This window comes from Zonotrichia albicollis, chromosome 2 (assembly GCF_047830755.1).
Source record: "Zonotrichia albicollis isolate bZonAlb1 chromosome 2, bZonAlb1.hap1, whole genome shotgun sequence".
Classification (NCBI taxonomy): domain Eukaryota; kingdom Metazoa; phylum Chordata; class Aves; order Passeriformes; family Passerellidae; genus Zonotrichia; species Zonotrichia albicollis.
In genome coordinates, this window is record NC_133820.1 from 15326733 (window position 1) to 15341820 (window position 15088).

Here is a 15088-nt window from a genome sequence, read left to right on the forward strand (position 1 = left end):
ACTGCCCCCACTGCTGCTGCTGCTGCCCCCTCCTGCTGCTGCCTGCTGGGGGCCTGGGCTCTCAGCTGGGCAGGCCAGGGGCTGTGTGGGGCAGGCAGTGGCCCTTGGCTGCACATCTCCTGTTCTGGGCGCTCAACAGAAGCCTCCCAAGGAGCAAGCTCTGGGATCCCCTCTCCCAAAGAAATCCTCCCTGTGTGTCCTGTGATAGACACCTGGGACAGCTCTGGATCTCTCACCAGGAAAGGCTCCAGTTCATCCATGAATTCCCACCATTTCATTTCCTCATCGCAGTCATCCATCCTCTCCTCTTCTGCCTGCACTGACCCCACGGCTGCCTCCTCCTGCTGCTCCCTGGGGCCCAGGGAGCCCTCCTGGCTGGGGCAGGGGCTGGGGGAGCTGCGCAGGGCAGGCACTGAGCTCTCTTCCCTTTTGGCTGTGACTACTGATTCTACTTCTACAGCCAACCACTGTTGAAGGGCATAGACTTCTTTCTGCTGCTGCTTCAGTGCCTGGATCTCCTGCAGCACCTGGCTCAGGATCTCCCTGTTGATGTCCTGGTCCGTGGCACTCTGTGGGGCAGGAGAGGTGCTCTGCAGGACAGGCACTGCGCTCTCTTCGCTTTTGGCTGTGGCTACTGATTCTTTTACAGCCAGCTTCTGTTGAAGGTCAGCCATCTGCTGCTTCAGTGCCTGCATCTCCTGCAGCACCTGGCTCAGGATCTCCCTGTTGATGTTCTGGTCCGTGGGACTCGGTGGGGCAGGAGAGGCACTGGGCAGGGCAGGCACTGCCTCTGCTGCCACTGCTGTGCCCACAGGGCTGGGAGAGCTGGGCTGGGTTTCTTCTACAGCCATCTGTTCTTGTAGGGCATACTCTCCCTCCAGGTTCTGCTGCAGTACGAAGAACACCATCAGTCCCTGGATCAGGATCACCTCAGTGATGTTCTGATTCTGGTATAGTGAAGCCTGGCTGCTGCTCCAGGTGTCAGAGGGGACACTGGGTGGGGTCTGTGTCCCTGGTGATGACAGCTCCTCACTGAAGAGAGAAGGAGCTGCTGCCTTTACCTCATCAGGAATGACAGGCTGGGGCAGATCTTCCTTCTCATCAGCTCCATCTGGGTCAGCAGCTGCTGGCTCAGCCTCCATGGGACTCTGTGGGGCAGGAGAGGCGCTGGGCAGGGCAGGCACTGCCTCTGCTGCCACCGGTGTGCCCTCAGGGCTGAGAGAGCTGGGTCCTACCTGGCGACCAGGAGTGAGAGGCTTGGGCAGATCTTCCCTCTCATCAGCTCCATCTGGGGCAGCAGCTGCTGGCTCGGCCGCCATGGGGCTCTGTGGGGCAGGAGAGGCGCTGGGCAGGGCAGGCACTGCCTCTGCTGCCACCGGTGTGCCCTCAGGGCTGAGAGAGCTGGGTCCTACCTGGCGACCAGGAGTGAGAGGCTTGGGCAGATCTTCCCTCTCATCAGCTCCATCTGGGGCAGCAGCTGCTGGCTTGGCCGCCATGGGGCTCTGTGGGGCAGGAGAGGCGCTGGGCAGGGCAGGCACTGCCTCTGCTGCCACTGGTGTGCCCTCGGGGCTGGGAGAGCTGAGCTGGGTTTCTTCTACATCCATCTGTTGTTGAAAGGCATACTCCTCCTCCAGCTTCTCCATCAATTCATAGATGTTTGTCAGTTCCTGGATCAGGATCTCCTTGGTGATCTCATCCTGGCACAGTGAAGCCTGGCTACTGGTCCGAGTGTCAGAGGGGACACTGGATGAGCTCTGGGTCCGTGGTGATTGCAGTTCCTCACTGAAGAAAGATGGAGCTGCTCCCTTTACCTCCTCAGGAGTGAGAAGCTTGGGCAGCTCTTCCTTCTCCTCAAATCCAGCTGGGGCAGCAGCTTTTGCCTTGGACACTGTAGGACTGCCTGGGGCAGGAGGGGCACGGGGCAGGGCAGGCATTGCCTCTGCAGCCACCTCCATGCAAATGGGGCTGGGAGAACTGGGCTGGGTTTCTTCTACACCCATCTGTTGTTGGAGGGCATACTCTCCCTCCAGCTTCTCCATCAGTTCGTAGATGTTCGTCAGTTCCTGGATCAGGATCTCCTCAGTGATGTTCTGATCCTGGCATAGTGAAGCCTGGCTACTGGTCCGGGTGTTGGAGGGGACACTGGATGAGCTCTGTGTCCCTGGTGATTGCAGTTCCTCCCTGAAGAGAGGAGCTGCTGCCTTTACCTCCTCCAGAGCGAGAGTCTTGGGCGGTTCTTCCTTCTTCTCAACTCTGGCCAGGGCAGCAGCTGCCAGCTCAGCCTCTGTGGCACTCTGTGGGGCAGGAGAGGCGCTGGTCAGGGCAGGCGCTGCCTCTGCTGCCACCGCTGTGCCCTCAGGGCTGGGAGAGCTGGATCCTACCTGGCAATAGGGCTGGGGCTCCTCCTCACACAGTGGTTGCAAGGCTCTGTCCCAGATCTTGGAGCTGATGTCCTTTCTCCATTGGCACACTTCCTGACTGCTCACATGCTCCTCCTATTGGGACAGCTTTTGGTCACTAACAGCTGGCCACTGGCACTGCTCTTGGGCTGTGGCATCTAGTCCTTGTGACAGCTCCTTGTCACTGCTCTCTGTCACTTAGTACAATTCTGATTCTCTGCTGTCTTTCCATTGGGACATGTGGGAGCACACATCTTGTTCCCATGGTGAGAGTTCTTCATACCTCTTACCTTTCCTCTGGTAAAGCTCTGGGACACTCTCCCATCGAGAGATGTGGGAGTGCACATCACACAGTGAGAGGTCTTGGTACCTCTCACCTTCCCTCTGATCTGGCTCTCACATTTCATCCCATTGGGAATCCTCTGAGACACATCTCTCTGTAAGCACAGCTCATGGGATCTCTCATCTTCTTCCCACCCCAACTCCTGCTGCTCACTCCCATCTATTTCCCATTGGGATATCTCTTGGGCTGTGACACGTTCTTCCCACTTGGACATCTCTTGGTATATCTCACCATCTTCTTCCCACTGGTACAGCTCCTGGACTGTGACAGTTTCTCTCCATTCATAGAGCTCTTAATGTGTCTCACTGCTCTTTGGGAAACCTCTGGAACTTGCACACATACCTGGCATTGGTACAGCTCTCGGCTTCTCCTGACTCCCCGACGACAAATTTCATCAACTGTCAGTACTTGCCGTCGGGCCCTCTCTCTCACTGTCACCTTCCCCTGCCGGGAAAGCTCCTCGTCACTGTCACCTTGCCACCAGGAAAACTTGCGTTCCATGTCGGCAAAGGTCCTCTCCTCCTCCTCAGTCTGTGACAGTGGCAGGACTGACCTGACCACTGCCCCCAACCACTGCCCGCTGGGGGCTTTCAGCCAGCTGGGCAAGGGACTGGCGATCGGGAGCTGGAGTTGGCTTTTTCCTCGTTGTTATCTTTTGCTATCGGCCTCGTCCTTGTCTGTCGCTATCAGCCTCTATTGCTATTGGCGTCCAGCGCAGACAGACACAGGGAGCTGCTTCCTGCACAGAGAGCGGCTCTCCTGCGTCTGGGCACCGCAGGGCTCTGCGCCCCTTAGACACCCTCAGCCAGGGCGGGGCTCCCTGATGTCACAAGGCTCTCTGGCCACCACCACGTCCCACATCACAAAGGGCCCCGACACCGTGTCCCTGTGTCACAAGGGGCCACCCGGGGCAGCCCAACATCAGTGGGGCAGCCAGGAAGTGGCTGGGAGCAGCCCCGCACTTGTGGCCTTTGGCCCCTGCTGTGCCCAGAGCCCTGAGAGGCTTTGGCCACGCTGCCCCAGGACAGCCCCAGCCCCACAGTGCGGAGCCCTGGCTTTGCCGCCTGCGCTGCCCAGGGCACCAGGGATTGGCCGCACGGACGGGCCGGGCTCTCGTGGGCAGCGGCTCCAGGAGCCGCGGGAGCCCGGGCAGCAGGGGTGTCCCTTAGGGCTGTGCCAGGCACCGGGGCTCGGCCCTGCCCTCAGCAGCGACAGCCGGGGGCACCGAGCGCGGCCTGGGCACCTTTGCTGGGCACGGGAAGCCGAGCGGGGCAGGGGCAGCGCGCAAGGCCGGGGCCATGCACAGGCACCCGGCCGGGCTGGAGAAGCGGCAGCACGAGAGCCTCCTGCGCTGCCACAAGGCCGGGGCCCGGCTGCTGCAGCTGCCGGTGAGCTCGGCTCCCGCTGGCTTTGTCCCAGCTGGGGCGTGAGGAGAGCGCTGGAAGGACTCCAGTTTCTCATTCCCTTCTCACACACGTGCTGCTTTCCGGTGTTGTGGCGCTGCCACCCGGTGGCCATCGCTGGTACCGCACCAGCCCCGCGCCCGGCTGGAACCGCCGCGGATCCCGGCCAAGATTTTGGGAACCCCCAACTCTGCGAAAGCATCGGGGACCCGGGTGTGGCCCCCTCACACCAGAACACAATAAAGCGCAATTAAACAGAACTGTTCAAAGTTTGTCCCTAAGACTGCCCCAATGACCTAAAAAATTTTAAAGGATGGTGAAATAGGCACAAATGAAGACCAACATCCCTTTTCCTCTCTCCAGAGCTCTTTGCGCAGCTCCGACGAAAATCTCTGGAGACTGCACAGGATTGGTTTCCATGAAGGGCCAGGTTTGAGTGCCTGCCACAGGTACATGTCTGTACAGACAGGGGATATCTCAAAGTACCAAAACATCCTGAAACTCCAAGTTCCTGGTATTCGTAGTGCTATGGGATGGCAAATGGACCCTACAGGACAGGCAACTCCATGGTCCTTTCATGGAGTAACTAATTCCATTGAGGTAATTAGTGTACCTTTTGTGTCTGATGGTGTAGACGTCAGCAGTGCTGAGATATCTTTGGACTTGATAATCTTAATGGTCTTTTCCACTAATTTATATGATTTTAATGGATATGTGAGGGCTCCTAAATACAGCCCTTGCATTCTTTGTGGTCGCCTGCACATTCTCTGAAACAGAAAAGTTTTCCTGCTTGAGAAGCCTCGATGGTGCATCTGATCTAAATTCGTTCCTGAGTCCTCAGAAAAGGCAGCAGAGGTGGAAAATTCTCACAAAATACAGTTGTGCAGTTTACAGCTTCACTATGGTCTTGGCAGAGTGTTCCTTGAATATATAACCTAAATTTTGTTCTGCCCCTTTAATGCCTGGAACCTGAGAAGTTTTCTTAATTATTCCTCTTTGTTCTAAATTGCCCCAGCTACCCCATTCAAGTTCTCCATTAATCATCTTTAATATTTCATCTTCTCAGTGATTCAGTTAATGACAAAATTCGTATGCAAGAATTCTCAAAAAGCTGATCTGAGTTTCTCCAAACATTCATCCTCAGTCTTTAAAAACTGACATTTTTGTTGTTTGCAGTAAGAAGAAGATAATCTGCTCTTATTAGGACATGACCTCCAGGATTTGTCTTCAGATACAGACAAATATTTTCTTTGACACCAATTCTGCTGCCCACTTCTTTTCCTTTTTCTTTTTTTTTTTAACCTTTATCAATATATTGAGTCCTGATATTTCCATGCAACCTGATGATGCTTCTTTTGCTGTCTTGCTCTTGATTTATCATTCCATATTAGAGAGAAATCATTTTTCAACGCAAGTTCATGGTGACTCCCACTTACTCTTTGCCTGCATTCTGCATTATCACTTGAAAACATCAAACTAAATCTAGCAAGGATTTTTTTAGACCTCTGAAATCCATTCTTGTCAGTGTGTCAACAGAATGGAAGCACCTTAGTCATCCCAAATGGGGTTGTGCTGAGTTACACTATTCTTAAATATGTATTCTTGTATTTGAGAAATAAAGAGATGTTTTAGTGTGAAAAAGAAGTCAATCAGGCAAGAATGACTTTCAAAAGCTTTTCTGGAGCAGGTGGGTGGTTGGAAAGATAGAAAAACAATCAAAAATAAAAGAGACCCCAGAAACTTTTAGGTGTGCATATCCCTTGAAGGCATCCTTGCCCAATGCACATCTCCAAACCTGCAATTCCTGACTTCAGCCTCAGTGGAGAATTTCCACTCGTCATCTTTCAGGTACATTATCATCTCTCCTGTACATTATTGATTTCATTTACAAAACCAGGGCAAAAATGATGACTGATGATTCAACACTCTTGAAAATGTTTTTTCTACTAATGAAAACATCACAAAATTTTTGCCTCAGTAAATATAGCATGAAGTGGTAAAAGGGAAAAGCAGCAATTGCTAAATTTACTGTCTTTACCACGAAAACAAACAAAAAGGATGACAAAAGAAGATAAATCTTCCCATGGAAGATTAAACAAACCACAATAAAAAACTCCATCAGGCAGTTTCAATTTATGAATTACCTTTTGCAGCACAGACTTGGTGGGGAATGAGCAGCAGGGGGATGACTGAGGTTGCTCCCTACCTGACTTGTTCTTGCACTCGATGTCGTAGCCGGTGATGGGGCTGTTGCCGTCGAAGCCCATGGTCCACCTGAGCGCGATGCTCCGAGCTCTCACCTCGCGGATCTCTATCTCAGGGGGGTCGGGGGGCTCTGGGCAAACACAAACACACACAGCTCTGCTCAGAACACAGCCCTTCCTCTTAGCAGGGGCGCAGCAACCATCGTGGCACTGCCTCAGCCTTCCTGGCATTTCTGTGGGCACTCATAGGGACCCTGATCCTGTTAATCACCCGCTGGAAATATCAGCATTTTTCAATTCAGAGTCACTGATGTAATCTTGAATACTGGCTCCTCTTTAACCTTATTGATTGCATTTCCTTAAAATCACTCCAGCTTGGACTTTCATCCCAGGAAAGATATTTTACCTTGAACACCACATTTTCCTGATACTACTATCAGTGATTTTACTCAAAAAGTGATTGTAGAAATATGAGTACTAAGCGCAAAAATGCTAAATTTGGTGGAGAGAGAGAGTAAAATTTCTTTCTCTTTGAGTGCGTTTAAAAGTCTTACTTCAATAACAGAATAATTTGATTAAATCACTCTGAAAGTTCTTTCTGCCTCTAAAGTTAGTATTGTAAGTATCCAGCACCAAGACCCATTCTAATGTCCCTTTAAATTGTCTTGGAAGCTTAGATGAGCAGTGGTGGAACTGGGAACCTGTCCCCAAACTCCACCTGAATTTTTCAACAGGGCTGCCTAAGGCATCCTCTGGAATCTGCTGCTACTTGGAATCAAGGGCAGGGAGAGAGAAATCTGCAAGTTGTAGGAATTTGTGAGCAGGCTCAGAGAGGCACAGCACCACTTGGGAACGAGCAGTGGCCAGTGGCTGAGTCCTGCCTGTGCCCTGCATTTCAAATATTGTCACCTCTCCAGGACTTGCTGTTTCTGCCCTGTGGGAGGGGAACCCCAGCCCCAGGCAAGATAAATTCCTAGAATTTGGATTGTGCAAACTGCTCACCATTTATTTTGATTGATTAAACTTGAAATATTTTTCTTTAAGTTCCACAGCAGGTTTAACATTTCTCTAGAGATGAAGTGAGATCACTTTTGCTTTATTTCAGACCTGGGCTTGAAGCACATTTGTTCTTTAAAATCAAATGCAACCTGCTCTCCTTCCATACTCCATATCTGCGGTCCTTACTGAAGATATTAGTTTTAAGTATCTTTGGCAATTGTCAACTACCGTATTTAAGAAAAAAAAATCTAATTAATTTGTATAGATCTAGAAGCACTCAAGATTATCTTTTATTTTGATATAAGCTGTGATGCTGGAAAATGAAAGACTGAGAACCTCAATGCAGCTCCTCACTTTGACAATGAGGAACACATTTAATTAAGAATCAGAACCTCCCTGCCCCCAGCAGATTCCTACACTTCCTGTCCTACAATAGCTGCGGGGTTTTTCCCTTGTGTTGTCCTCTCCCTACCTTGCACAGTGAGCTGAATTATTCCACGATCCTCCCCGTAAGAATTGATGGCGTGGCAGGAAAAGAAGCCAGAATCTTCACGCACAGTTGGCAGAATCTATAGGAGGTTGGAAAAGAGGTGATGGATTGAACAGCACACAGAGAAAATAAACCAACAGCTTGTCTGTGAGGCACAAGAAAAATCACTCAGATTGTTCTCCCTGACAGCAATAAATAGATATGGCAGGTTACACACATACAATTGCATAGGAAAGCTTCCAAAATGCTGAGATTATCAAAGCCAGCAGCACCTGGGCTGAGGACACAGGCTACCAGCTCAACACGTGTAGTCAGGAGCTGGAGCTCCTCCTATTCCTGTAGCTTCTCCTTAGGAGCCTTGTTTCCAGATCCTCACAACTTTGCCAAGCATTTAACTGTTGGCTGAAATTTGCCATACAAAATGGTGCCTCCTGCTGCCTCCAAATTTTTCTGGCTATTTCTGAAAATAACTCAAGTGGCTGAAGTCTGTGTGGGGGAAATAAGTCCAAACACTGGTGGTGAACCCTGTAGTGTTTAGCATGGTGCCTCATAATAAAGTTTTGTGTGGTCTTTTCAATTTGTTATTTAACCGCAAGGAAATTTATATATAATATTTACAAATATGATCATAATGATATTTTTCTACAGGACCACTGCTTCATTCAAGGTACAAGAAAGAAAGATTTTTTTTTAAACTAGCAGATATTTGAAATACTATTTCCTTCTCATTGTTCAGTGTGCTGCTCCACAATTTATTTACTGTGCCCTGTTCAAACTGTGCCCTGAAAACAGACATTCATTTTCTCACAGCATTTTCCTCTGAATTTACCCATTGCAGAAACAGGAGTGAATTTATTTTCATCAGCCCTTACACCATGAAGAGCATTGCCACCATTTTATGTAGGGAATTAAGGACGCAGATGTATGATAACATTTGTGGCTGCTTGACAAGTTGCCACATATTAGGTGAGCCATGGAAACTCCACGTGCTCTTTATTCCTCAGCAAAACCCAGGTGATGTGAGCACAACTCCCAGTCACCACTGGTTAAGATAAATGAATTAATTTCGCACTTGCTGCAAGGAAATTGGAGAGTTATCATCTGAAATGTGGCAGCGTGTCAAGCTGTGTTCACTTGCACGTGTGGCTGAGCTGAAAAACAAAAATTTCCAGAGCCCAATTTGAGACATGTAGGGCCTTCCTCCCCCTCCCTCAGAGTCCTGAGCAATAAATGGCCTTTCATGTGGCTTCCACTGAGTTCAGCTGCAGCCAGGAGGGCTTGGTGCTTCTGCAAATCAGACCCCAAGGGCTCAGGGCAAGTGCCCAGAAAACAAAGAACACACAATTATTGGCCATCTGTGAAAAGTCTGGTCTCAAAGATCAGCTTTGCACCACACAGTGCTGTTCATTACTCAACCCTAATTCAGCCCCAGTGAAAATCCAAGTCCTGGCTCGCTGAGGCAGGGGTCCTGCAGAAATAATAAAAGCTGAGTACACAGCTAAAGATTACATCATCATGCAAAAGCACTGAGCTCAAAGCTTCAGAGACAGCCTTGATCTGCCATTTTCTGCTTTTTTGGGATATTTTATCTCTCAGAAGTGAAAGGTTTTATATGTAAGACCCATGGATGTAGAGCACCATTGCTGTACACAACTGCTTCAGAAAACTCTCCAAGCAGGACTCCAGCCTTCCAAATCGAAATATAGTTGTCTGTGTAGGGGTTATCTTATTAAAATCAACAAGAATGATGGCAGAGAGGCCTAGGGGTCAAACCTATAACTAAATATTATTTGTATCACAAAAATGCTAATAGGAACAAAGTCACACATAGAATTTATTCTTACTCATATAAATCAATGACAAAGGTTTATCACACAGAGCAAATCCAGAATTTTATTGAATATCATCCAACACAGGTTTTGGCTGCTAAAGAAAGAAATCTTTCACAAGAGTTGCACTAAAATTTAGACAATAACCAGACAGATAGAGAATTAGTTCCTTGGGCCTGATAAATAAACTTTTAAAATGTAATTGAAAATGGATAATGAATATTTTGGAGTGAGAAAAAAGAAGAAAGATTCTTTTAGATTTCATGAAGCACATGTAAAACGCTACTTTGAATCCTGACTTTATAAAGTGGTCTCACAAGCCCCACCAAGTTAAAGGAAGGGAGAAGAGCACTTTAAAAAGGCAGCATCTAAAACTGCTTTTTCTCAAAGCAGTTTAGTGATTTTGGTGAGGGTAAGTGTGACATACATCAGAACTTGGTATTTGCCAAAGTTTATCAGCAGTTTGGTCAAACTGATTCAGGGAAGGACACACTAAGACATGAGCCATGCTGCTCCTGAGACAGGAAGGATGGAGAGTTGTGCTTGGCTCACTCTCTTGCTGCCTCTGGAGTGTGGGAAGAGGGAATTTTTCATTAGGGATGGATTGCAGAAGTTTCCTCTCTCTCCTCTGGCTGCCCCACCATGCAGGGAATGAGTGCTGGGGCTCTGGTGTTGTCACTCTGGCCCTGCACCTAAGTCAAAACCAAACCAAGCACACCTTGGCATATCTGTATGATTTGGGGGCCAGTTTGTTTTCTTACCTGCAGGGTGGAAATCACTTCATCCCCAACTTCCTTGGTGGAAACCAGGTACCGGGACATTTCGGGGTTAATGATCCGGTCTTCCTTCTCCCAGCGCACTATGATGGGTTTCTCTCCGTGAGCCGTGCAGCTCATCTCCTTCTTCTGGCCTTGAGTTGCCAGGGTGGTGTTTGGGTAGGAGGTTATCATAGCTGGAACTAGAAACAGACAGAACAAAACAAAGCAAGGTTGTTCCTCAGTGAGCTGAAGGGTTTGATGATACAAGGTTGGCTTTTCAATCTGTGTCTCACCGCGTTTGTCCATATTTAACCAGGTCGAAGTAAATGTAAAAAAGTATTTTATTTTCATTCCTGTGTTAAGAGAACTGATGGGCCTCAAAGAGAACTTAGCAGAAAGGAGTTGGAAGTGGACAATAGAGGGTGTGAATCCCAAAGGAAGCCTGTCTTCATTTGTTTTGCTGCTCACAGGGCAACTTAATTCAACATTCAGTATTCAACATAATTCAATATTCAATATTCACAGCACATAAAGGGACTTTAACTAATAAGTGTTCAGATATGTGGACAATAAAGAACTGATAAAAATGTCTGCTTCCTTCTGATGAGCTGCTGTTCTACTTGCTGACTGTTATATGTTTTACCAGTGTGTGTGACAGTAATGATCTATCAAAATGAGGGCTCAATTAAGCCAGGAGCTGCACAAAATTAAAAGAAAGGCTCTGCACCAAGGAGCTTACAGACCATGGATGTGTTGAGTGCGTAGCTGAACTGTGCTGAACTGAAAGTATAATTAAACTGACAATAAACCTAGCTAGATTCGAGTTTTTATTGTACTCAGAAGGTTTTTGCAGAACAGTTTGGACATACCTGTCAACTTTATTAACCATTCTTTTAAAAAGGGCTTAAATTTTAATGTTGAAAAAAGTACTCTCTTCTTAGCAAGAATAGTCTTAAACCTGAAGTATTTTCATGTTTTGGAATTAAAATTTCCTTCCAAAGAGGAAGAAAAAAAATCCTTGGGATGCTTTATTGCAAATCCAAAACATCTTTGAAACAGGAGGATCTCTTGGGTGTCCTTCCCTCCCCACATGGTTTGTCCGCCAGTGAATGGCACCTGGATTTCTGTCTCTAGAAAGAATCAAAACACACAAATCTTTCAGTTCAGGTCCAGGAGAAGCTGGAGAGCCTTGGACAGCACCCAGGGCTGTTCTTTCTGAATAAATCTGTCCACTCTTCTGGAGCATATGATGCATCAGCAGTGAACCCCCTCCCTGAGCTCTTGCCCTCCAGGGCTGCCTCCTGCAGTAGCCCCGGTCCCTTGTTTTTATGCATGAGTTGTTGCTTCTTCTTATCAGAACAACTCACTCCTTCCATCTGAGCCTCTCTGGGTCCTGTTTAATCAGATGACACTGGCAGAGGATCTGATTTGAGGCCTTCCCAGGCTTTCCCCTTGCATAGGTTGTGTTTGTTGCCACACAGCAGAATAAAACCCCTTATTTAAATAAATTACTTTAATTGCCAGCCCGTAATGTTAATGCTTGGTGGCATGACCTTTTCACATGCCAGAGCTGTTAATGCTTGCAGATGACAATATGTCAGGATGCAGTCCTTTCTGTTCAAAGGCTTCCTCCCAAACCAAACTGATCTGGAGATTAACAGGGCCTGTGGAGCCGTGAGTTTGAGTTACCAATGGGATCTAATTCCAGGAGGAACTCTGAGAAAGATCTTGTGTGAGGCAGGAGGCTCCTCATGCACTAGTGATGAAGTACCTCTTGTTTAACTGTTTGGGTATCAGGTACTCATCAATTTTTATCCAAGAGGGGAATTTGAAGAGAAGAAATTATGAATAATCAAAATAGAAAATCGGGTGTGTGCCCACGTACCCACAAGGAGGTTCCTTTTAGAAAGCTGTTTTTTCTGTGGCCACCTGCTTGTTCCTCCAAACCCAGAACAACCAGGGCTATGCAAGATCACAGAATCATTTAGATTGGAAATTACCTCCAAGACCATGGAGGCCAAGCTGTGCCCAAGCCCCAATGTGTCACCAGCCCAGAGCACTGAGTGCCACATCCAGGCCTTCCGTGGATACCTCCAGGGATGGGGTCTCCAAACTCCCTGCCAATGTCTGAAAACCCATTCAGTAAAGAAATTCTTCCTGAATTTCTCTCTGAAATAGTCCCATACATCCTTTTATGCATTTTGTTCAATAGGAGACCCCATTCAAAAGAGTGCCAGGCTTTTAAGGCGTCCACATTACCATCATAAATTTGTGCCACGTCCTTTCTTCCTTCCATGATGTCCCCAGCCTCCCACACGTCCCTTCCTCTGCACATCTCTCTCCCCTCATCACAACAGGCTCCAGTCCCCTTCACCTGTCCTTTCTTCCTGCTTCCACCTCCTCAGGTTCTCACATCCCCTAATCCCTACACCTTTATACTTTACTCTTCCAGCTTCATTTCCTGTCCCTAATTAAATCAGTCACCCCCAAGCCACCTAGAGGGTTTTCCCTACAGCTGCAGTCATCCTTCCTATCAATATGTCCTCCTTGGAGTTTCCCTGGTGATGCTGAAAATGTTCTGAACCCACACAGGAGATGAGGGGTGAGGGTTTTGTGCCTACCCACGAGGTACCAGAGCTCCCTGCCCTGGCAGGTCCATCCTCCTCCTGCTTCACAAGCAGGAGCACACAGAAAATGGGACATACGGATTTGGATTGAAATCCCACAGCCATCCAGGAGCCTGTCCCAGTCACTCCTGCCTCTCTTCTGTGGGGGTACCAGTCGTTGGTTTCTCGGGGTCTGGGTTGAAGGCACTTGAGGTGGTGTTTCATGTTCACACTCAGGTGTTTATTATTTCTTAGTAAAACTGTCTCACTGCTGTGAGTTCAGCAGCTTTTCATCAGAAGGCACAAAATGGCAACAATCTCTTGTTCCAAGGACTTTTCAGACTAAACTATCCAATGAAGAACTGACACCTGGATTACTTTCCCTTTTACCCCAATAACTGATCCCAAAGAGCTGCAATGGGGGCTTTTCTGCCCAATTACAAAATGCCACCCAAACCCATGGAGAAGGAGGAGGAAGAAGCATGAAGACCAAACCCAGGACAACACCCTGTGCCCTCCTCCCTCTTGCTTCCATCCAAAACATACTAAAAATTCCAAAACCTAAATTTCTCACCAAGTGATACACCTACACTGCTCTCTATAATCTATTTCACACTTTTGTGGATTCCAGTCTATCTTGAAGTCTGGGAAACTTTCTCCATGAGTGAGGGTCGAAGTCAGTGCTGCCCTGGGGGTCAGGGCACCCCAGAGCAGACACAGAAATATTCCCTGTGCCCTGGGTTTCCACACTCTTCCAGTTCCTGCACTGGGTGACAGTTCCAAACCAAACCCCATGACTCTGTATCTTTTAAAAACCAGAGGCTTCCTTGGCCAAGCTCATTTCCACCTCCCCCCCCCCCCAACAAACTTTCTTAATAAGAGCAGCATAAAAACATGTAAAGAAAGATCACTTTATTCCTCAGATACAGCTTTATCCCTGCTTATCCTTCCCTTCTCCTCACATAATCTTCCACATGGATTCTTTATTGCCATAGCAATGCCTCACAGCTAAATATTTCCCCTTCCTCCAAAGCTGATTTTTTTACTCTTCACAATTTATCTCCAATGATTCTAAACCATAAGCTCTTCTTTTTATCTTCCTCTATGTCAAAAGATTTCTGGTAACAAAGCCACATTCCCAAGGATATTTTAGGCAACATATTTCTTCATCCTTCAACTATCTTTAATCAAATTACTGATGCAAATAACTGAGATAAATATGCTGGTTCTTTAGTGACAAAATACTCTAGAAAACTGTAAATAAGCAAGCTAAATCTGCACTACATATGCATGAGATATTCTCTTAGGATGTCTTAAAAATAAGTGAAGGCATTTAGAAATGTATCAAGATGATTCAGATGCCATATTAAGTGTGGCTGTGCCTTATATCTCTTCAAATGTGCATTATATACAGACACATAATTATATTTATAGATATTTATATGAAAGAATTTTGTGAGGGAAGGGGATGTTGCTGTGCAAGTTTAAGGAATGGATATTGCCATGTTCCACAGTTTTGGAATAGTTTCACCATGGGACAAATTAATCCAGTTCTGTTTTCTCTGGGGTTCTCCATGTCTGAAGCCATGGGGTGCTGGGCACAGTTAGAGATCTATTGGTCAAAACTGGACAAAGTAGAGGCTACAATTTCTAAATCATGGCAATTTCCATTTTCAAGGTATTCATATCTCTGCTAGCAGCATTAATTCAGGAATTTTCTCTGTCTAGAGTTGGGCTTTCTTTTGGAAAGCTGATTAATTTGCTGCTTTGCACAGGTGAACCCGTTGTCTTCCCCTTTCTTCATGGAAACCCAGCAAGAAATATTTTAAAAACATTCTTCTTCTTCTTCTTCTTCTTCTTCTTCTTCTTCTTCTTCTTCTTCTTCTTCTTCTTCTTATTATTATTATTATTATTATTATTATTAATTGTAGCACTAATATTATTGCTATACTAATGCATATCAAAATATTAGATTGTACAATCATATTAATTAGCAATTTTTATGTTAATAATAAATTCTTCGTGATAAAATGATTGCTTTATAGTACTACCAACTT

General features: G+C 47.1%; 1 protein-coding gene across 3 annotated transcripts in view; it reads right to left on the reverse strand.

The window, feature by feature from the left end:
* Window positions 1-15088, reverse strand: part of DSCAM (DS cell adhesion molecule) — a 487286-nt gene that overhangs the window by 128084 nt on the left and 344114 nt on the right. For 2 of the 3 annotated variants that reach the window (XM_074534053.1, XM_074534061.1), the window contains exons 12-14: window positions 10429-10625; window positions 7821-7917; window positions 6352-6480 (exon numbers count right to left, since the gene is read on the reverse strand). In XM_074534053.1, the coding sequence (XP_074390154.1) occupies window positions 6352-6480; window positions 7821-7917; window positions 10429-10625 (423 nt within the window). Of the gene's footprint in view, window positions 1-6351; window positions 6481-7820; window positions 7918-10428; window positions 10626-15088 lie in introns of those variants that run through there. The other variant, XM_074534069.1, reaches the window with a different exon arrangement.